Source organism: Aedes albopictus, unplaced genomic scaffold (assembly GCF_035046485.1).
Source record: "Aedes albopictus strain Foshan unplaced genomic scaffold, AalbF5 HiC_scaffold_9, whole genome shotgun sequence".
Classification (NCBI taxonomy): domain Eukaryota; kingdom Metazoa; phylum Arthropoda; class Insecta; order Diptera; family Culicidae; genus Aedes; species Aedes albopictus.
In genome coordinates this window covers 87,630-111,708 of record NW_026917753.1, presented here as the reverse complement: position 1 = coordinate 111,708, position 24,079 = coordinate 87,630, and the positions used below count along the sequence as shown (strand labels likewise).

Below are 24,079 nucleotides of genomic sequence, written 5' to 3'. Positions count from 1 at the left end.
GCTAAAATTGAAACGAAACGTTACAGTTGTTTGGCGCGTAGCTTTTCCGATCTTCAGATATGCGTGTTTGTTTGAGTTTTTGGTTAACGTTAAGATAGGCCGAATGAGGGGACTATGCCAACGAAGCATCCCGATACCCTACATACATTTTTCACACGGATAAATGGGATCATGTACGCATATGGCTACTACTTTAGCATCCTACGCAACCTCATATAATACTTTGTATTGGCTAGGTGATTACGAATAAGCAAGAGGATGAATAATGACATAACGTGTTCAGTGAACTTCAACATATCTGATTGTTTTTTTTTGCCCTGCTTGGGATAAAGAAATTGGATTTTTTTTTCATCTTTATTAACGTGTTTTTTAACAAATGCTAGTTCAACACGGGAAATTGGTAGAAAATCTGTGATTACATCAAGCAGATTCTTTTGCTTTATGCAATTCTGTATGAAAAGGCTGTTGTTTAAATGTTGTCTTGATTGAATAATGATATCGACTACATCTTTACCACTACATACTTGACTTGCTAGTAGAATTTGAAATACATCTGAATCTTCGCGGTTATCATGATTAGATAATTCTATTCATGGGACGAGCCGAAAAGTTACGTAGTCTGAATAAGTAAGTGATGCCATCCAAATCACCTTGGTTTATAACGGTATAAATTGTGTGGCCATTTGATTTGCACTTGGAATTCAAATCACACTTGGTAGTTTTAAAAAGTATCTCAAATTTATCAATTCTATATCTGAACATTCGAGTCAATGGGTTTACTTGAACGAACATGACATTGCTTTGTAGAACACCTCTACCGATTGAGTCAGAACCACACCAAGAACTGCTTACCCCTTCAATTATCTCCTGCGCCCTAATGGAACACTTTACTGGCGCGTCGTCGTCGTCGTCAAACACTAGGTACTTACCTACCTGATGAGGTGCAAACAAAAATGAACATCCTTGGTGGCCCATCTGTACCATTTCGAGTACCTGGCTGATTTGCTATTTGCCAAAACACTTGTCATCCTTTTTGGGGGAGAATAATATTTTCATCGCCATTCAATCGAAAATCACGTGCAAAATATTGGGCGGAAAACATTCAGTACCTAACAGATCGACGGCGGGTGGAATACATTAATCGAGATCGGGCTCGATCGCAGTTGATCGGTGTTGCTATCCCGCGATCTGGAACTGGTAATTGACGTCAGCCGGGGTAGCAACACAAAGTACGTTTCGGATCGCAAAATAAGGGTACCATACTCGCTTTTTCATCGTTTCAACTTGTTTTTTCTTTATTCTGCATTTTTTCTCTCACAATATGTTCCTATATATGTTTCATGGGTTTTGTTCACATTTGTTCTGCCCGGGGTGCCGGCGGCAGTCTCTCAGCCAACTAAATGGTCTATTTGCTCAATCAAGTTATGTGGGTGTGTGTGTTTTTGTGTAAGTGCTTCGTTTTTAACTGATGCATTTGAAGTTTGTGTGTATGTGGTTTTGTAAATGTTTTAACGCGACTATTTTCCGTCTTTCGTTTTCACTTTTCTTTTGAGTTTTTCTCGTTAACCGTTAGTTTTGCGTTTAGGTTTTAAATTTATCCTGTTTGTTGGGTTTTATCTTTTTTTTTCCGCAGAAACGTGCATAGCTTTTCTCGATTACGGTATGTGAATATGTAAATGGGTTTTGTGAACGTGAGACTTATTCAAACTTATACAGTATGGGTATTTTCCTCTTCGTTTGTATTTCGCTACTAGCTGATGAAACACACCTATAATAATACGACGTTCTGCGTTGGGTAAGTAACGGAATCAAAGATCATGTACTAACCATTCAGCTTTATTGGCAATTTCAAGGAAATGTGGATTCATTAAACAACATCGATTCGTAACATGAGTTTTGATTTTTGTGTATATTTGCTTTTGTCTTTTTTGTTGTCTTTTGTAAAGTGACTGCTTCAATATGTTTATGTTTCTGATCGTATGTTAAATATTAATACATTTGTTCTTGCATTCTTTTAAGTATATTTCATGTAATAGCAATAATTTAATAACCTTTTGAAAAGTTCAATTGATAACTATAAGTTAATTATTGTATCTGATTCCTTTACTTTAGATTTTATTAGTAATATGCATTTTTTTCATTAGATGTTGCTTTTTGTTTATTTGCTTTCATTGTTTTGTTAAGTAAGTGTATTTCTTTTTAAACTTCACTCTTGTTTTGATTTGTATGGTTGTAGCAACGATCCTTAATTTGTTTTATTGCAAATAGTAACTCGCACTCCTTCTGTAATGCTTCACAACTTTTGTACATAGACCAATACTTTATATATATACTCATATATATCAGTAAAATACTTACGATTAATAGTTAATAGTTTAATAAAATAATAACACTATTATTGCATTTATCCGCATATATATAGTTAGGTATTTTTCTCTTTAGTCTTTTCTAAAATCTTTTCTGGTTTTCATCAATTACCTTCATATATTCTAAGTCTATTTGTATTATAACTATATTCAACAACAAGATGCGTAGCACAAACAAAACGAGACTTTACTAAAACTGTACAACCAAAATACGCGTAGTCGTATGAGCTGAACGTAAAACAAACCAGAAAATAATAATAGTTTGAGCACGAATGACTGCAGGGGACATTCTACCTCACAATTCAACGACACAGAAATCAAATAAAATTCGATGTTCAAATTTAACAAAACAATAATGGATTTTATACAACCTTAAGAACATGACGTTTCCTTATCTTTGGGATTTCTTCTTTCCTCAAAATCGTTGCAACTGGATAATATACATATTTCGTTTGTAATCTTTTTCTCTCTGTGATTATTGGTAAGATGAACTTTTATTCACATCACGGTGTGCGAAACAGGCCATATCGTTCAGTATAATATCTTCGTTATTCGTAAATGAGTAACACCCGTAGAATTCTCTTCAAAATGAGTCGGCAGATATGTCACTTCCAATTTTATCGGTTCAAATCCAGTTAATTTACGCTAATATAAGTGTTTGAGTGTTAAGTTATGGAGTAGTTTTCACTGGCTATAAAATGACAACCCTGACTAAACACTGCCTTCGGAAAAAAATGAGCATAGATGGCTATTTTGAATTCAAAAATCAAGAAATTGACACTTCCAAACCATGGTACCGCGACAAATGATCAATACGATCAATAATGAGTGATATCAATCTATACTATCGATCGATCCAAGTGAGCTGTCAGATCATTCTTTCCCGCAGGATTGCTAAGCAGCTAAGTGCTAGATAAACAGCTCTGTGATCACCTGAATAGCATTTTTCAAAACGCCCTATCACAGAAGGCCCTGCAATAATTCGTTTCACATTAATCCACTCAACATGAGCTCCCCGAACTGTCTTTTCCTCCGTCAATTAAAGTCCGATCAAATGTCAACAAAGCGCTTCTCCAAGCGCAGCAACCTTCAAGCTAACAACTTCCCAGAAATTTACCCCGTCCTCAACGTCTGTCAAACCGCGCTGCCGTCACCGCCTACTACTACGCCTAACTGCTGCTACGTGGCAAGGTAAATAATGCAAGTTGCAGAATCCGCATGACTCGCATGTCGCTCATTCCTCATCGATAATGAAACATAACTATCGTGCTGTTGTTGTTGTTGTGATCGCTGCCTCTGCTGCGCGATCTATTGTGCAATTTCTATGTGCGCCCCAGCCTCGTCGCCACTAATGAATATCCATGTCCGGTGTAGCGTTGCTCTCTGCTGCCATTTTCCCTCAATAAATCAATCATCTCCTGTCCCACCATGGCGCAGCGCAGCGCAGTGTGGTGACGCGAAACACATGCACCGCAGCACCCTAATGGCAAAAACGCGATTTTCATGTGCGCACGTGAATCTCGTGCCCTGCACGAGAACTGAGAACGACAACAACAGTAAATTAGCCGATCAACCGTTTGGGAAGACATTCTGGATATCGGTCCGGGCCTCGTGACAAGGAAAAATTGGAGAACTTGGCAGCGGTTCACGTATTTTCCTCCCGAATGCACAATACACGAAGCTGTGTCATGCCGATTGCCAGGCCGGGCTCATCGACGCAGTAGGCTTTTGTCAGTCATAGGTTACCACATCGTACACCACCGTACCGATGTCATTATCATGGCAACGAAAACGGAAAATTGCTATCAGTGAGTAATCTACATTTAATGTGTGTAATTGAATGGCAATCTGAATTTTTGCGCCGGGGTGCAATAACGATCGGAGTTTGTAGGTTTGTGCGTGGCTTCGAAATTACACAGTTCGGTTCGGTCGCCATCCATTGATGACTGTTTCTGTGGATTATGATGTGGCCTTTGGAACGGGGCTTCAACTATAGGTTTTGATGAGGCTTCCCATATTTGAAAACCTGATGAGTCACATAAGAACCGCCCGAAATTGCTTCATTACAACACTGATAACCGTACATCTAATTGGGGTTAAACGGTGTCAAGTCATTGAATCATTTCACCAAACGTGCATTTGCTAAAAGATATAAGAATGACGAACGCTTGTTTGTTCTGTAACAATTTATTATACCCTAAAATTTTGTTAATAGCTACTTATGATCAGCACCTTTTAATGAATATAAGCACACTGTTCATCATAAAGATCAAAAGGAATTTCTTAGCCTATCTTGATGCATGGGAAATTTCTTGCATGAATCACTCAAGAAACCGTTTTTTCTTCGATCGCAGTACGCAGTTGCGAAGAAATGATAGTTCAAATGGCAGTCAACGTAGAAAGCTCCTGCCAGGAATCGCTCAAGAAGTTTCTTGAGCGATTCCTGTTGAACTCGAAACCGGGCTTACGTATAAAATCTCAAAAAAGTTTTGCAGCAAATATGCAGCATCCAAAAAAAGTTGAGAAGCGCAGTAGGCGTAGCCGCGTGCAGACGTGTTTTGTTTTGCTCGTCACGTTTCTTTCGCTTTCGCCAATTTTTTGTGATTCTGCTGAGGGTTTGGCCGGTGCTACGCCATCCGGATAGCTTCAGCGCGTGAAAGAGTGCTTGTTCGGTGATTTTTTATTAGATAGAAATGGATTGATTGATTTCGCAAAATTTAATAATTTCAATACGAATCGGGCAATAGCGAGATGTTTCAAAAATTGTATGTGTGTTTGAATGCTGCTGCTAAAGTAGTTCGGGTTCGCAAACGGTGCTGACATTCACTTCGGAAGTGTAGGAATGTGCCGCATACTTCGCGTTTTCACGTAGAACACCATGCCATCAGTGATTCGCGAGTGATTACAGAATCATCCCGTGTGATTTAACATTCATAATTGCGTGGGATCTAAAGTGACGTGTGTTCAAATGATGACTGACTGCATGTCACGGTGCATGCGCAACGGTGGCGAGATGAGGAGAAAACCTGACTGCGCATTGAAGACGTTCCCATGGTGATGGCAGCGCTACCTTGGATGGATTCCGGTGAGAATGTTCTGATTACTATTCCTACATCAAAATTAACTAAATACGCGCCAGTTTCGAAGATTTTTTTAAATCAGGAAGTGTGTTTGCATTATCATTATCCAAATGATAACGGTAATGTACACATGCGGGGCTTATTGCAAGTGAAAGTGTCTTCTGAATGGACGTGTCTCTCCAGCCATTCTGAAATGGGTCTCTGAATCTGCAATAGAGCTATCACCTTCTAACTCCCGGACTATAGCTTTTTGCAAAGCTTTCACAGAAATTGCTGAAGGAATTTCCAAAGCAATTCAAAGCCCAAATTTCGTGAGAAAATCGTCCAGAAAACAGCTTGATCGCTGCGAAAACTGCTTTCAAGCGTAATTCTAGTCATTTCTGGAAGAGTTTCATGATTTTTGGGAATTAACGCATGAAAAACTATTGAATATAATTATGCAAAAATCCTTGATGATCCTTGATGATCTCTAACGAATGTGAAGCTAAGTTTTGTCAGGAATCCAGCCATAAATTTCATTCTCTACTGAGGCAGAAAATCTCTAGAAAACTCAACCATATTTCGTTGCGGGCTTCGTGGCCGTGCGGTTAGCGGCGGCAGTCGTCTAGGTGTATCGAGTGTGGGGACGATTCCCGCTCCAGTCGATGGAAAATGTTCGTCAAGCGAAAAATTTATCACTGAGCCACTGGGTGTTCTGTGTGTTATCCGTTGTCTTGTGTAAGTAATTGTGTTCAGTCTGTGCAGCCTCTGGCTGAAGACCGTGTGAATTGTCTTCTTTTTTTTTTAAAGAAATGAGGCTAAGTCTAACCTTCGGAATGCTAGAAATTCTTCCAATATTTTCTAGTATTTCTGAAAGCAATAACAATCCGCTAGCAATTTTGAACTCTTCATTCTACAGCTTGTTCTACAGAGTTTTGTATACGTTGTGAATTCATTCAGGAAATCCTCTAGATTTTAAATGTAGATTTTCATGTAGACCTCTCACTCACATAACTCACTCTCACAACATACTCACTCATCTTTGCTGAGGTGAGTCGAGAAAAATGCAGCAAACGGGTTGTCCTGAATTAATCACTCAACCTCATCGCAAGTGTGATGCGATGCCCCATCCGTTTGGCATTGTTGTTCGTTGCTGTTCGTTCGCAATTAGTATCGGAAGCGAATGAAAAAAATGGTGATGAATACCGCATGGCTTCCAATGCGAATAAAGATGCAAAGTGAAAATCAGGAACCCAGGTCGGAAGAACGTGTCCTGGTCTCGATTGTTAGAGGATTGAGTCAATCTGGTATGAGAGCCAGTGATTTGCCCAAAATCTCTGTGCTTTGGTAACGGGCAAAAAAGGCAACACAAAATCCTGCACTCGCTAGTGCTTAGTGCTACTGTTACGCCTCTCAGACAATGAACAAATACTAAAATCACCTCTTTTGAATAAACCGTCTAGTTTTCCCACTCACGTGCAGTAAGCCTACTTTGCACGACGAGTATTCAAAACCAATTCCCCCTTGTCATCTGGGAACTCACAGCAATCGAACTGCGGGTATCCCCGCTGCTGCTGCCCAACGTTAGAAAAACTACTTCAAATACATACTTCAATCCAAAGCCAACTACGATGATCATGTTTACTACACACCAACAACCAGCAGTAAGCCTACTTGGATGCCGCCGCCCTCCCTTTCGGTTGTTGTAGTCAATTACCAATCGACTTCAATCGACTGGATTAGGTCTCTTCTATACAATCAATTGTTACAATTTACAAGCAATTAACGGTTATGCCGGCGGCTGCCGATTCTTATTTCTTGAAGAAGCGGCTCGCAGTAGTTTCTAGGAATCCTCGTCGTCGGTTTTATCACTTCTTTTCGAAGTGTCCGAATTATACCCGGAGAGAGAGAGGCGGGAAAAACGTGACTCCTTGGCCACCATCTCCACCGATGATAGTCAATGAAGCGATTAAGATGCGCGTTGCGAAAAATTTACAATTCAACTTTTAATTGTTGGTAGAAGGGTATCATCGTGCCGTGCCGGTCAGTCAGCCGGCGGTACTTCACTTCGTTGATATCGAGAGTGAATGAGTATGGTGTGCGGTGGGTGTTTGTTAGTAAACACACTTCAGCTGCCAACGACTCGTCTCCCATGAGCAGCGCAAGCAAACCCACAGCCTTTCATGCTTTCTGGCTGTTGTTGATTGCAATATCCAAACCAGCCAACTGCTATGGGATAAAAATATTTACACAGTGTGACATTTAAGTCGGCGCCGGCCGCAGCGAAGTAGGCGATGCGGTGCTGTAATATACGTGCGAATCAAGAAGCACTACCTGGAGTCAGAGGTGATAACGGTTTTACGATTGGCTGCACACTAATATTCCTCCCTTTAGCCGATAACTGTTAGGATGCTCATACTTCGAGAAAATTTCTTGAATCCGATCAGGCTTAATGAGGACGCAGACAATAACTTCTAAAACCCCAGAGTTTGAACAGCAGAACTATTTCGGTAGTTTCGGTAATCGACTCTTAAGAATTTCAGTAATTGTCAAAAATGTATGGAAAAGATAAACAACCATTTTTGCTGAACGATTGCTCTGCTGCAAATGACAGAATGTCCACTTGTAGTGACAAATTGTCACATTGTACATCCGATTGTGGACTAGCAATGTCGCAAGCAGTGCTGAAAATGTCATTTTTACATATCTCAATTCAACCACATTCAGCTTATTTTAGAAGCTCAACCTTAAAATATGGTATATGAAAAACTTGTGGGGCTAGACGGGTTCTACAAGAAAGTCGCGGAAAAATGGATCTTTTTCGAATATTTAAGATAAATGTCACGGACAACCTTCGAAAAATGCCAATGATATTCATGGTGAATATCAATTGGCATTTTTCGAAGGTAGTCCGTGACTTTTACCCTAAATATTCAATAAAGAGCGGTTTTCCGTGACTTCCTTGCAGAACTGGTTTTTCATATACCATATTCAGTTTTTCATATACCATATTCTCAGGTTGAGCCTCTAAAATAAGCTGGATGCGGTCGTATTTAGATATGTCGAAATGCCTTTTTCAGCACCGGTCGCAAGTAACTTCTTGTTGCTGACCCGCCGCGCCCGCGACTAATTCCTCTGCCACAGATAGGACGACGTCAAAATCTCGTGGTTCGCTCGGTCGGGGTATGTTTGTTTTCATTCGGCAATCCGACCACCCCTCTTCCCTCCAGCACACCCAATCAATGTCCGCTTGCTTTGATAAGATAAAGCGGGCGCATTCTTCCAGCATAAAAATACACTTCCCGGTGCCTGCTATGATTACGCGCAGGGCTTTCTTGGGATGTTCTCTAAGCGTGTTTCAGCGCGGAAGATTTACACCGTTGTAAAGTGGCGTCACACCGAAACAATAGCTTAGAGAGCTTCCACCCCGAAAAAAAAGAAATACACCTGACAAGTGTCGTATCTCACGCGCTCATTGTCACGTGCCCTCGGTTCGGTTAGTCATCGTGGAAACAACCGCGCAGGTATTGCCTAGGACGTAGGTAGGTAGGTAGGTGTTCTTTGATAGCCAAGTGACGAACGTCACGCCGGTCATATGAATTAGACGTAATTCGAGCGGATGCCTGATAACCGGTGCTGCCGTCTTCCACTAGGCAGTACCCATAGCCTTGCACGGCAGGCGGCGTGTCTTGGTCGTGAACGGATTCCAATCCAATCAAACTGCGCGACACTGTAAATATAAATCATGCTCCGCGCCGGCACGACATCTCTATCAAGGCCGTTATCTGGCCTGCTTTGATGAACGTATCCGGGAAAGAGTGGAGGAAGTGCCAGCGCCGCAGGCTGCGAGGCGTGAGTGATCAAATTTTTCTTCCATAAATTATTGGATTACGTACTCTGTTCTGAGTGGAATCTCCTTTGCGACTCTGTGCAATGAGTTATAGTCGGTAGGTAGAGAGTGAAGTGTTTTGATACTTTGCGTAGGATACTATGGTAAATATAAATCCAAACTCAAAATATGTACACAATTTTTTTTTCTGTTTTGGTAACACGCAAACCCAGAATCTGCTTGGTTTGGCCTAGGTCCTTCATCATTCATCTCACAACTTCTGCTTCACATCGTCGATCAAACCATGATCGTTGGAGTACAAAAGAAAGTCGTCAACGTAGAAAGGTTGATGATCTTGCCACTTTTCATCTTGTAATACACGAACGTACGACACGTGCGCTTCAGCCCCATCCGCTTGAGCTTCTGGTCCAGTTTGATGTTCCATACTCCTTGTATATCTAGTCAGATCACCTTGGAAGAATGCCGTGATAGCGTCCACCTGGTACACGAAGAGGTTCAGTAGAATGACCAGCGGTAGAGATGTGGCGCAGCGGACAACGGGAGAATACGTCTCGCTGTAGTCCACTCCTTTCACTTGCGAGAATCCTTTTATCACAAGTCTTGCCTAGTAACGTTCGATGGTGCCGTCCGAATTGACTTTGACCTTGAAGATCCACTTGTTATCCGGAGCTTTCCGTACCTTCGGCGGTTCCACCAGACACCACGTCTTGTTCGCGCTAAACGCATCGAATTCTGCCCCTATTGCCTCAATCCATCGGTCCCAGTCGTCCTGGCTTAATGCTGTTCCCAGTTGTGTGTTGCACTCCAACAGCTACTTCCTTCGAGTGTGACGGGTGCGCAGTACTGTTCAAGTTCCCTCCCGCTGCGCCTCATCGTAGGATACTGAGAATAATGCGAGAGGAGCCTTGGAGCACTCCGAATAGCCGATCAGGACACACGGCTCTGTCTGGACTCGAAGACTCGTAGACTGGAAAGATCCGCTTTCCATACCGCAATCTTCTCGAAAGGGGTGACGGAGTTACCTTTCGTCGGTGACCGATTGATTAAGTGAACGGCTATCGCTTCCGCCCCAAATCGTTTGTCCAACTTGCCGTCAAACAGCAGACTTCTAGCTCGCTACTGAATTGTCCGGTTCATGCGCTGAGCCAACCAATTTTGCTTCGGATTGTGAGGCACGGTCGTTTCGTGATGAAAACCATTCGACTTGAGAAAATCCTCGAATTGCTTACCGGTATATTCGCCACCGTTGTCGGTTCGCAGACACTTCAGCTTCTTCCCAGTCTGGGTTTCAGAGTAGGCCTAGAACTACTCCTTCTTGGCCTTCTGAAAATAGATGAAGGTCATCCTGCTCGCATCATCAATAAAGGTGAGGAAACACTTGTTCACCCCCAAGGGAAGGCTTGGAGGTTGGCTTCACACACGTCCGAATGCACGATCTCGAGAAGATCGCTGTTTCCGTACCACCGGATTTGAACGGTAACCTCTGATGCATCGCCTCCATGCAAGGGACACAGGGTGCCCATGCCAGGTAATCGATTCACGCTGTCCACGTTAAGGTGCCACAGCACTCACTTCCACATCAGCATCTAGGTCGTCCTGGAAAGCGGTCCGAAGGCTGTGCCAAACTTGTTTGGATGTTCGGACATTTTGAACGAGGCTATAGTTATACCTCTCAATACTGAGATAAATTATCGCCAAAGCACGGTCCGACACATCCTCGCTGATCTGCACGTCGTCCGGGGAATTCACAGCTCGTCTCCATGATCTTCGCCATCCGCATTCCGAACGCCCACGCTGAGTAGTCGTCACAGCCCTTCAGCTTCTCCAGGGGTTGATGAGACGCACTGCTGAACAGAACACGCTGGTCAAACATTAATTTTCACTTTTCGGCTTGTTGTTTGGACGGTTACTAGGCTACACCAGTCGGTAAGAGCTATCCTGGGCCCATAACCTGATAGAATGAAAAGCGCCGGATCATAGGGCACTGCATGGAATTATCTCCTTCTGTTTCACTCTTATAGAAATTTTGTTAACAACAAGGCCAAGAAACGTCAAAATCTCATACAAAATCAAAACAGTGCAGTGCCCTATACTAACAAAGAATGATTTGTTGAAGGGTTACAGATTCAATGCTTACTATGTTAACAGCAGTCAGTCATCATTGGAACATACTAAACTTTCCTCACTCACGAAATGATGAGTGTGTTAGATTCTGGTGGAACCACTCTCAAATCACTGATAGTGTGAACGTAATAAACGAATACGCGAAAAAATCCCGTAAAACACGAGCCAAACTTATTAATAAACACTTTTTTTATGGAAAAACTACCGAATGGCCTAGGGACACCAACCGTTTTGCGGTTCGGCATGTCACAATTCATGCGGCAAAACGCGGAACCGGGTTAGACTCTCTCGTATGCGTTTCCAGGTAGGGAATCGCGCTACTTGGGCGGTGGCTTCTATATTCGTCTGTTTTCCACTATAACTCAGTCAATCTTGAACCAATTCACACAATTCTTGGAATGCGGTGAGATAGGTATAGTATCTACCCGTGTACAAAATTTCAAGTCAATCGGTTCAAAATTGACCGAGTTACAGTGGAAAACAGACGAAAATAACAGACGAAGAAAATCACCGCCCAAGTAGCGCGATACCCTACCTACTGCTAGCAGAAAAATACAGAAATGCGATTTCTCATTATTAAGAAAAAAACCTCGGAGAACGAACTCTTTTTCATTCGCTGAAGATGGCGTAGCACCGTCCAAAACGTCATCGTCCTAATATGATCAAAGAGTGCTATGCCACAATCCAAATTTTGCAAAGACCAAAGACGTTTGCAAAAGAACTGCATGGAAATTTTTCGAATGAATTACCAAAAATATTCCAAATGGATCGTATCAATTTTAGAGAAAGTACCGAAAAAGTTTTCAAAGGGTAAACAAAAATACCTCAAGAGATTAAAGAATTTTGAGAAATGGGGAATATGTGCTTCTTACACATTCTGAGATAATCTTGTGATGATCAAAGGATGCCATGCTACAACCCAAGCTTCATGGAAGTTTCCCAATCCTAGCAAGCTTTTAAAATCTCGATGTCGTTCTAGCTCGGTTACCACTCTCTGCTGGTCGATTTCGACCATGTCACGCCACGTCGTTTTCGTCGTCACCACCCGTAATGGCAATGTCATTGCTGTCGTCTCCTCTCGTCAGCATCAGCATCTCCAAATAAACGTTTTGTTGAAAAATTAATCCAGTTCTCCTTCGGGTGTCCGCCGCGCCCGCGTTGTCATCCGTGAGCAGCACTAGGCAAGCATCAAATCGGAGTAGGCCCAGAGGGGTCTCCTTCCATCCGCCTACTGCGTCTAGTTTTGGCGGTGGGGCTAAGCGAGCGAGCAAGCAGTGAAGGCGGGTATATTCAGCTTCAATTATCATGATGATAACACAATGCGCGCCCGGTTTAGGAGGACGGTTAATCTTGACGAGCTGCCGCGAGTCAGAGGCCCATGGGGCAATACAAAAAAAATGACATGTGTACAGTATCACTTAGGATTGGGACAGACAACAGTGAAGCCCGCGTTTGACGTGGCCCCGGCCGGTGATGATATTTGGCTATACGGCTTCCGCCCAGGCCAGGAGGAGGAGGTGCTAGTGCGATCGCTATTATTTTGCCTACTGCTCTAAACTTCTGCGCATACTATGCTGAGAGCTAGGTCGTGATCGATTTCACTTCCAGACGCGCACACATAGCTTCGGTGATTGTGTTTGCTGTGTTTGTGGGCAAATATGTAGTTGGAAACTACAGTATGTTGAGAAGTTGCTCAAACGGGACATAACATCTGGGATGCGTAATATAATTCATGTTATCATGACTCGAATTCATGTTATCATGACACGAATTTATGTGATCATGATCATGATCATTGAAAAAAACATCACGATTGTCAAACTTGCTGTCGAAAGCGTTGCAACAAAACTATTCACGTTTTCATAAATATAATTACTTGACTGAGATACCGCAAATCATGAATCAAAACAAATACAGTGGGGCACTCCAAGTGTTGCTCAAACTTGCTTACTTCCATCTTAGTCAAAACATACCGGGCAATCCGCAAACCCAACATGGCACTCTTAGACAATAGAAATTTTAATCATTAATGACAGATACTGGATTCATGACGTATGGCTATGTATTCATGAACATAATTCATGATTCCAGGCCCAACAAGCCGCTTTTCCACAACAAAAAATCGAAAACGATGACATCGCGTTATAATTTCATGGCCCTTCTCATGGTGTATGTATATGTTTTTCTCGAAATCATGACGTATGGTGCCTGTTTCGAGCCCACTAGGGTTTGTTATTGTTGGTGTGGAACATATGATGCGATATGGAAGCATATAGGATAGTTGATGTAACCGTACGGACAATTTTCCAATACTCTGTAGCTATCGCACTCCCGTCTCCAACGATAATACAGAGAAGCAACTTCGCACGATGTTTGTGGTCGTTTGCGATTATTTTGAAACGGTGATAATTGATTTATCCTCAAGCTATGTCGAGCGGGTGATAGTAACACGTCGTCGTCGTCGTCACAGCCTCCTAAGTTGAATTGGATTGTATGTAGATTGCCCATGGAAACACGCAAATAGTTGTTGCGCTGAAAGTTCATAAGTGCCATTATTGGTACTGGAAATCGAAGAATGCCCGAGATTTGGATCAATATTTGAATTGGATCTTTGGAGCATTCCATCTCTAAAGCGACGATGCTTGCTTTAGGCGCTGTGTCGAGTGACCTCAGTTGTCAAGGCGCGATACGTGCGATATGTGCGCGTGAGGTGGTTTGTTTGCGCGAGATCTAATTTACAATCATAACCGTGTCATGCTGGCTATAATTTATCTTGCAGCGTGAGTAACTGCGTTTACTTACGGCTACATTGGTTTTAATTTGTTTAGCAGAAGCTATATTTTTCAACGACATTTTTTCGCCTGAAGTGACGATGTGATAAGCAGGGCTTTGCGGGTTCTAGGGTGGATCATTGTTGAGCCGAGGCCACCGTTCACACCCTTTTTCGTTTCGTCAACATCCTGGTATTACACTATCACTCGGACAAAGCCTAATCTTAAGCTTGATATTGTCATAGTATTTAAATTAAGTCTTATCCTGTTCCTGTGAAAATGTGTAACGCTTACTTCGTACATACAATGGGAAAAAATAAATTCAAAATCATGAGTGATTGATCAACTGATGAAATCACAACGCAATGCTTGGTATTTCCCATTTGTGATCTTGAAAATTCGAGAGGATGCTTCAATGTTTACTCCTCAGAAAAACTGCTACAGTCGACAAAATTCGTGTTTTTAAGAGGAGTCTTCACTGTTCACTTTCAGAACTACACAGTTTGAAATTAAGCGAGCAACCCGTGCTTCATTGTTTCCGTCCCGCGTTATTTTCAATTTGGCAGGCTGAATTGAAATGTGAAAATTATCCAGTGGAATTGTCTTGGCTTGCACATTTTTACATGTTACTCGCTGAGCTCTACCAACATTGCTATAATAGTAGTAATAGTATGAGTGCCTTCTCATTAACAAATTCCGGTCAATGAGAAAGCGGACTCTAACTAAGGATAGAATAACACGGAAAGTGTTACAGAAATATATGACACGCAAAAAAATCCGTTCCGATATACGTGAACTTGACAGCTGGAACTAGTTCCAGTTCACGGTGTATATTTGCTTGTTCTCATATTTGCATTTGTTTGTTCACGTTTATCATAACGGATTTTTTCGCGTGTACATTGTACAATGGTTCAGAATTCAGATTCACGAGGAAAAATGCATTCAGTTCCTCCGAAAGAATTTTAGATAAATATGGTCTTCTACTATTTAAGTTGTTGCTATAAATAAAGCCCGTTTTCGAATGCACATGTAAATTATAATAGATAATATTTTTGAAGAAATTTAAAACTGAACTATGTATATGCAAATTAGCTAAAAATTACGTAGCTTTGAAATGTACCTTTTTATCAATGTGTATTTTAACATAAAGTTAATTCTACACCGATTTAAACACAATTTCTCTGAATAAACTTAAGGTGGATCAAGAAAATACAGATGTTTAAAATTTCTACGACACACTAGCAGCGCCACCTAGCGGATATACCTAGAATCAACTGATTCATCATTGGTTAGCTCTTGATGTCCTGATCATCTTTGCCGAAGACGAAATGCTTCCATATAGTCAGATTCTTGACTCCGTACTTAATCCAAAAACGGTTTCAACTTATGCTAGCCACACTACGCATTGCTTTCCCAGGATTTCCTAAGGAATTCCTCATGGGATTTCGTCCGGGAATCCTCATGGGATTTATTCAGGAATTCCAAGGAATTCCACCATAAATTATGTCAGCAATTCCTCCAGGAATTTCTCCAAGAAATCCTTCAGGGATTCCTTCAGAAATTCTTCCAGAATTTTCTCTAGGAAAACCTTCTACATAGATTTTTTCCAGGAATTCTTCCAGATTTTCCTCCAGGAGTGGCTGCAGGGATTCCTCCCCTAAAAATGGCTCCATGAACTTCTTCAGGGATTTTTCCTGGGATTTCTCCACGAATCACTCCACGGATTCCTCCAAGGATTCCCCCGGGATTCCTTCAGGAATTCCTTCGAGGATTTCTCCATGAATTCCTCCAGAAATTTCTCTAGAAATTCCTCCAGGAATTTCTCACGGGATTTTTTTTTTCAGAAATTTCTCCCAGAGTTTCTCTAGAGATTCTCCCAGAATTTCGTCCAGTAATTGTTGCAAGAAATCCTCCAGAAGTTCCTTCAAGGATTCCTCCAGCAATTCCCAAAGAAAAACCTCCAGTTATTCCTCCAGGATTTTATCCAGGAATTTCTCCAGGAATTCCTCCAGGAAATTCTCCAGGAATTCCTTAAGCAATTTCTCTAGGAATTGATCCAAGAATTGCTCCTAGACATCCTTCAGCAATTTCTCCAGAAATTTTTTAAGAAAAACTTCTGGGGATTTTTCAGAAATTCTTCCAGGAAATTCTCCAGGAATACTCTGAAGAATTTCGCAGGGATTCCCTCCAGGCATTTCTCCAGGAATTTCTCCTGAGATTCCTTCATGAATTGCTTCAGGGATTCCTCCAGGGATTTCTCCACGAATTCCTCCAGCGATTTTCCCTGGGATTCCTCCAGGAAATCCTCCATGGATTTTTCAGGCAAATTGTCTAGGGATTTCTTCAGAAATTCTTCCAGGTAATTCTCTAGGAATACCTTCGGAAATTTTTCAGGGATTCCTTCATGAATTCCTCCAGAGATTCCTCCAGGGATTTCTTCACAAATTTCACAGGGATTCCCCCAGGGATTCCTCCAGGCATTCATTCGAGGATATCTCTAGGAATTCCTCCAGGATCATTTCAAAGGATTTTTTCAGAAATAGTAAAATAATAGAAATATAAATCTCCAGAATTTATCTGGACATTCTCTAGTAATTCATCCAGTAATTCTTTCATGAATTCCTCTAGAGATTCCTGCAGCCGTTTTTACAGCCGTTCCTCAAGATTTTTTCCAGGAATTTCTCCAGGAACTCCTCCAGAAATTCCTCCAGGAATTACCCCAGGAATTCCCCAAGAAATTTTTCCAGGAATTGCTGCTGGACATTTTTCAGAAATAATGTCAGCAATTTCTCTAGGATTTTTTCCAGAAAATCCTCAGGGGATTTTTTCAGAGGTTCTTCCAGGAAGTTCTCCAGGAATACTTTCAGGGATTTTTCAGTGATTCCTGCAGACATTACTCCAGGAATTACTCCAGAGATTCATCCAGAAATTGCTTCAGGAATTCCCCCAGCGATATCTCCACAAATTTCTCCAGGGATTTTCCCAGGGATTCCTCCAGGAAATCCTTCGAAGATTCCTTCAGAAATCCAGAAGTTGCTCCAAGGATTTTTCCAGGAAATTCTCCAGGAATACCTTCAGGAATTTTGCAGGGATTCCACCAGGGATTTCTCCACAAATTTCTTCAAGGACTCCCCCAGGGATTCCTTCAGGAATTCCTTGGAGGATTTCTCCAGGAATTCCTCCAGAAATTCCGCTAGAAATTCCTACAGGAATTTCTCAAGGGGTTTTATTTTCAGAAATAGAAAAATAATATCACCCAGAATTCCTCAGAATTCCTCAGGAGATTCCTCTAGAAATTCATCCAGTAATTCTTTCAAGAATTTCTCTAGAGATTCCTCCAGCAATTCCCTTTCTTTCAGGATTTTATTAGAGAATTTCTCCACGAACTCCTTCAGGAATTCCTCCATGAATTACCCCAGGAATTTCTTCAGAAATTGCTCCTGAACATCCTTCAGAAATTATGTTAGTAGTTCTTTTAGGAAATCCTCTAGGGTTTTCTTCAAAGATTCTTCCGGAAAATTCTTCAGGAATACTTTCAAGAATTTTTCAGGGATTCCTCCAGGCATTTCTCCAGGAATTCCTCCAGAGATTCATTCAGAAATTGCTTCAGGGGTTCATCGAGGGATTTCTCCGCGGCTTCTCCAGAGATATTCCCAGAGATTCCTCCAAGGATTCTTCCAGGAAATCCTCCTAGAATTTCTCAAAGGTTTTTTTTTCATATTTTTTCCAGGAATTCCTCCCAGAGAAATTTCTCTGGAAATTTCTCCAGGAGATTTTCCAGGGATTACACCAGGAATTTTTTCAGAAGTTTCTCCATGGATTCCTCCAGGGCACACACAATACACGACGCGACACAAGACAACACTTATCGTTCTTACATTCGTCAAGAAAAGATTAAAAAAATCACCTTTTGTCGACCGGTTTCGGGCGAGATCTAGCCCATCTTCTGGACAATATCCGGACGGATTCCTCCAGGAATTCCTCCAGAATTTCCTTCAAGGAATCCTTCAGAAATTTATCTAGGATTTCTTCTAGGATTTCCTCATGACATTACTTCAGAAATTTCTCTATGAATTCCTCCTGACATACATTCAGAAATTCTTCCAGGGCTTCCACCAGGCATTTCTGTAGGAATTGCTCCAGGGGTTCATCCAGGGATTCCTCAAGTGGTTTCTTCAGAAATTCCTCTCAAGTTCTCTTCAAAAATTCATTCTGGAGTTCTTTCGGAGTTATCAGAAATCCATCAATCATCTTTTCAGGGGTGTGCCCAAAAAGTTCACCAGGATAACCAGATGATTTTTTTTAATTAGTTCAAGAATTTTTGGAGGAATTCCTCCAACGAATAGTGTTGGAAGATAATTTTAATAGAACGCATACAGGAACCAGGAAATTCTAGGTTAGTCCTCAAAAGAGTTCGTTATTTCAGAAAGAGTTCAGCTACAATGTCTTATGAATGTATTGTAGACAATAACAAAAAACAATCAGACTAAAATAATGCACGAGTAAATAAAAATCCTTAGTCATCCAGTTGTAGTTGTTGTAAAAAATACAAAAGCGTGACTGCTGAAGGGTTAAATAATGCTTTTGGAATATAATGTTATTATATTCAATTTCCTCGTATTGCGTTTAGTTATAAAAGCTAGTAGGTACAAATTTACTAAGGGTGCTTGCACCTCCCCCCCCCCCCTCACCTAAAAGCTGGCTACGCCCTTGGCAATATCACCAAAAATCATTTGGAAATCACGCGAAAATGAAGATGTATCCCGGCACTCCGATGCGAATAAGACAACCTCTCACAACAATCACAAATTATCATACTCAACACTACGTGATCTGATGAATCGTCAGGTACGCGAAACGAAGATCAATTTGCCAGCATTTTCCGAGGTAAATTTGTGGAAAGCACAGTACCACCAGACGATTCTCAACTCGGCCGGACATATTCAAAACAACACGGAGAGCGAAGTAAACGCGTGACAGTTTTAAAAAGCTGCCGCTCGCGCGCACAGCCTGCTACGATCTCTATTCGTGTGGTAACGAGAAAATCAGCTGATTTCTGTGATTGTCCCAAACAGCCCTAAGCTCAATTGCAACAAGCTTGAAAGCTATTCCACAACTTAAGGACAAACGTCTTGAAATCCCGCTTCAACAGTGCATTAAAACTTCAGACGCACAAATCTCAAGAAGCACTATCTAACAAAGACTAGTCGAGTTTGCTGAAATTGTTCCGCTTTCCATCTGAAAATCGGTTTTTATTCAATATAATTTTATGTGTTTATTTTTTTGCAATACTTTGTTCTGGGCACTTTTAGAGCAGCCAAAAACTCACAATTTTGTCGAAGACGCCAAGTTTGTATCTCATCGATTTTTCAAGTTACAACTGCATTTCCATGAAAAAAATCATATGTTCAAAATTTAATAAAAAGTTTTAAACAAAAAAGGTACCTGCAGTTTTTTCACCATGAATAGAACAGAGTACGATCTTTACAATGCAACCGAGAGATTGAAAATCCATTTGCTCCTTTTTGAGATATGACTTAAAAAAAAAAAAAGTGATTTTTCGAAGAAAAATGCCAATATCTTTTTAACTTTGAGAGTTAGAACTTTGAGCTCTTTGGAAAAAATATGCGTCGTTGATAGTTCTAAAAGTGCTCGGAACAAAGTATTTACGAGAAACGAACCAATTAAAAGTTATTTAAGGGAAACTGAAATTCATGGATCACCCTAACATGAATCTTTTAAAAAATTATAAGTTAGGAACCATAAAAGATAGAATAATGGTTTCTTCGGCAAACTTGGTCCAAATAAGTTCTTTTACAACTTTGTAGAACATTTTGTGAACGTACATAAAACTATTAAAAAGCAGATGTTTGGATCAGCGAAACTAGAGGGACCACCCTAATTTCACAATAATGAGAAAAAAGGTCAAAAAATAAGGAGAAAGTTTCCCAAAGACATCATGTATCTAAAACTTATGGTTTAGGCACAAACATTTTTGTCTTCGTAAACACGGCTCTGGACCCATTGTGCACTGATTACACTAATTCGAAAAAAAATCGAATTCATTAATATTTGTCATCAAACTACATCTGAGAAGCAGAACATAGAGGGATAAAAAGTTTGAAAAACTGTTTAAGTTTTTAAAGAGAGCAAAAAATGTGTTATTAAAAGGGGCTGACAAAATCGGGTCACTTATGTAAATTCAAGAGTGATCATGGAGTGATTGATCAACTGATAAAATCAAAACCAGGGATGGAAAATATCGCGGAATTTCATGAAAAAAATGTCATGACATTTATCTATTTACACCACTTTCAGTGTAAATTTCTGGTCGTACGCATCACCAGTCCGTAACGCTGATAAGATATGGATAATCGATGATGTCGCATTTTAACATTTCCGATTGAGAAATTAGCAAATAACAAAATGACATTTTTATGACATTTCCCATCCCTGATCACAATGCAATTCTTGGTGTTATCCATGTGTGATCTTGAGAGGAAGCTTCAATGTTTACTCCTCAGGAAAACAGCCGACAAAAATCGTGTTTGTTAAGAGGAGCCTTAACTGTTCAGTTTCAAAACTACACAGTTTGAAATTTAACGAGCAACTTGTGCTTCATTGTTTCCGATTTGTCATGACAAGATTGACGCAATCCTCCAACGATCGATTGCTGTTCGGCCACGTCCTTGCGACAATTCAGTGATGGAAAAGATTAATTGGATACCTAAGAAAAGTATGCAGAGACCTCTACATCCTCTAAGGCCTTGATATCACGGGAATATGGGTGTTGTTAGTGGAAGGGTTGAGATCAAAGGATACGTTTGTTCAGCGTTTAGGCACCAACATTATACACAAGAACAAACTCACCAAATTATACGGATTCCAGTACTGTGGAGACGAGGTTGTTGACTCCATTTGCATCTCCCGGACATCCAATAAGAACACAAGTCCACCAAAAAGACACACTGTCACAGTAATCGCTAATTATCATACTCAACACTACGTGATCCGCTAAATCGTCAGCAAAGAGAAATATGTTGAACACCGAAGATCAACTTGCAAGCACTTTCCGAGATAAATTTGAGGAAGGCATAGCCAAGGGCATAGCACCACCAGCCGTTTGCCAATTCGGCCGGTAATATTTAAAACAACGTGGTGCGAAGAAAATGCGTGACAGTTATAAAAACGCAGCCGCTCGCGCGCACAGTCTGCTCCGATGTCTTTTAATGTAGTAACAAGAAAATCAGCTAATTGCAACAACCTTGAAAACTACTCCACAACTTAAGCAAACTCTCCGATCCCCCTCCAAAAATCAGACCACTTTCCCCTCTACTCCCCAAAAATACGATCCTGACGTTGACCGATACCCCCAACGAAGTGTCCACAAAACTTGACCGTCACCCGGAGTATGAATGAATCAACCCCCAAGGCAGAATCGATATGCGGTAGTACGGTGCGCTCGAACGAAACAAATATTGACACATCTCGATCTATTGTTAGTTGGGTGCACTAATGCATATGCAAAAATAAGACGCGCCGATGTGCAGAAGAAAGAACCTATATTAAACTTAGGCAGGAATTTTTCGCGACGAAACAAAGTCAACAACGCGCGCGGCTCAGTTGGGAAACCATCGAACACAAGAGCCGCAGTTTGCGGGTGGCGGAACCAAACGAGGGAAGGCGTGCCTCTAATATGCAAAGCTGAATCATTAATAATCGTGGCTGGTTGGTTTGGTTGATTGGTGGTTGGTTGGTTGGTGGTATATTGACGATGACGAACAACGACGATTAGATTATTGATGTTCTGTGGGTAGGTTTACGTTTGCTAGTTTCTCTGAATTATACGGGTTCAATAATGTGTGAGTGGCTTTTTTGTTTCGTTTCTTGAATAGTTTCGCTCTATTTCGATTAGTTCCGTTCTTGTGTTTGTGTTTCTCACTTTGTCTCGTTTCTCTCAGTTTTTTGTCTATTTTCGTTATTTTTGATTTGTTTTCTTCAATGCAATAATAGTAATATAACAAATAACACTATATAATATGGTAAATCGATTGATTAATTAATTATGACGAATACTTACAATTACTGATTCTCTCCGATTCAACTCGCTCTCTCTCACATGTGTGTGTATGTGTGCGTTTTCTTGAGAGTGTGTGCGGATTTCGGGAGTCTGATCGCACAGCGTTAGGACCTCCTGTAACACACCACGACACTCGCACACCCACATATGTACATATGTATATGGGTAATATGTTCTCTCTTTCTCGCTCTTGCACTCTCGTGTCTCTCGTTCGCGCTCGTTCAACGGGCTTTAAATACCTAGAGGTTTTTCGCTTAGACTATGATAACATGATAATGACTTTTCGACGATGGCTACGACTCTATTTTCACGTTGGTGGCCAGGGCAAACTGCAGCTCGGACTGTAGTCGCTTGTTCTCCGCCAGCAGCTGGTTGATGCTTTCCTTGAGCTGCAGGTTCTCCAGCAGGATCTGATCTTTTTCGGCAAGGCACTCGGTTAGTTTGTCGCTGGTGTCCTTCAGCCGGGTGATGTATTCGCAGGCTTTCGCCAGGATGCCACCCTTCGAGAGGTTGTCGCCCTGGCCACCGTTCTGTTTGTTCTGCTGCGGGTCCGACGAGGGGCTGTTCATGTGCTCCGCGGGGATGATCTTGTTCAGCTCGTGGATCCAGTTATTGATCTTGTCCCGCCGCCTTCGCTCGATTTCGTTGTGGTTCGCCCGCCGCCTGTCATCTCGTTGTTGCTAGAATAGGAAAATAGAAAACGCAAGGAAAAATTACTAAAAAAAATCTATTGGAGGTTTCACAGGCTGTAATATGGTACATATAAGTTTTATCCTTTCATTGGTAAAATCAAGATTTAGTATTTCATCTGATTTCCAGTATACAATCGAGACTCTCATAAGATCACTGGCCCTGAAATTTTCCTCAAAATTTTCTGATGGAATCAGCTCAGAGTTTTTCATCGTTTTTGTTTCAAAAAATTACTACATAGTTTCATCAGATATTTCTCCTACAGTTTTTCTCGGATATTCCATGCATCATAATTTGTCAGCGAAAATTTCAGCGGAATGCTCTAATTCCTTCCCAGAAACTCCGTAGATTATTCTAAGAAATATATTGAACAAAACTCCCAGCAAAATACAGAAAAGAGCTTGAGAAATTCCTGAGAAGAATTCCAGAAAGAACTCTGTCAGAGATTTCAGAAGGAATCATAAAAAACCGCTAAATGATATCCCAGTACGATAATAGGAGGTCCCAGAAAGATCTTCTGGCAATAATCTCTAGAACAAATTGAAGCGATTTCCGCGAAGAGCCCTTGGATTTGAACAGAGAATTCTTGTATGTATTCTCTTGATGAAATTACAGAAGAAACTCCGGGAGAAATTTTTAAAAAGAAAGAGAAGTATGAGGACTGAACTCCTGCAAAAATCCCTAGAAAAATTCCTCAAAGAAAACCCTTTGGTATCCCGGGTGAAACTTCTGTAGAAATTCTGAGAAAAACTGTGGTAGAAATCTCGCGTAAAGCTCATGAACAAATACAGTAGGAGCAGCGGGAAACGTCTAAGGAGGGACTCCTGAAAGATTTTCAAGAAGCAATTTTTTATAAAATTTTCGGCAGATTTTCTTGCACAACCCAGTAGGTACGAAAACAATCTTGGTTAAATCCTAGTATAAGAATACGGCAGAAATTCCAGGAGGAATTCAAGTAAGAATCTGCAGATAAATTTCCAAATAAATCCTTGAAAGAATCCCTGACAGAATCCTTTCGAAGTGTTTGTGAAAATTTCGTATATTTAAAGATGTTTAAGGTGTTACCGTGATGTTACAACGTTTTGATGCCTTTTTGGTCAGATTTTTCACTACAACTCGTAAATTCGACCGTAAACCCT

At 41.0% G+C, this 24,079-nt stretch overlaps 1 protein-coding gene across 4 annotated transcripts in view; it reads right to left on the bottom strand.

The window, feature by feature from the left end:
- Positions 1-1,267: 1,267 nt before the first annotated feature.
- Positions 1,268-24,079, bottom strand: part of LOC109414189 (upstream stimulatory factor 1) — an 87,392-nt gene continuing 64,580 nt past the window's right edge. For all 4 annotated transcript variants that reach the window (XM_019687973.3, XM_029856630.2, XM_019687974.3 and 1 more), the window contains one exon: positions 1,268-22,930. In XM_019687973.3, coding sequence (XP_019543518.1) covers positions 22,544-22,930 — 387 coding nt within the window. In that variant the 3' untranslated portion in view covers positions 1,268-22,543. The remainder of the gene's footprint in view (positions 22,931-24,079) is intronic.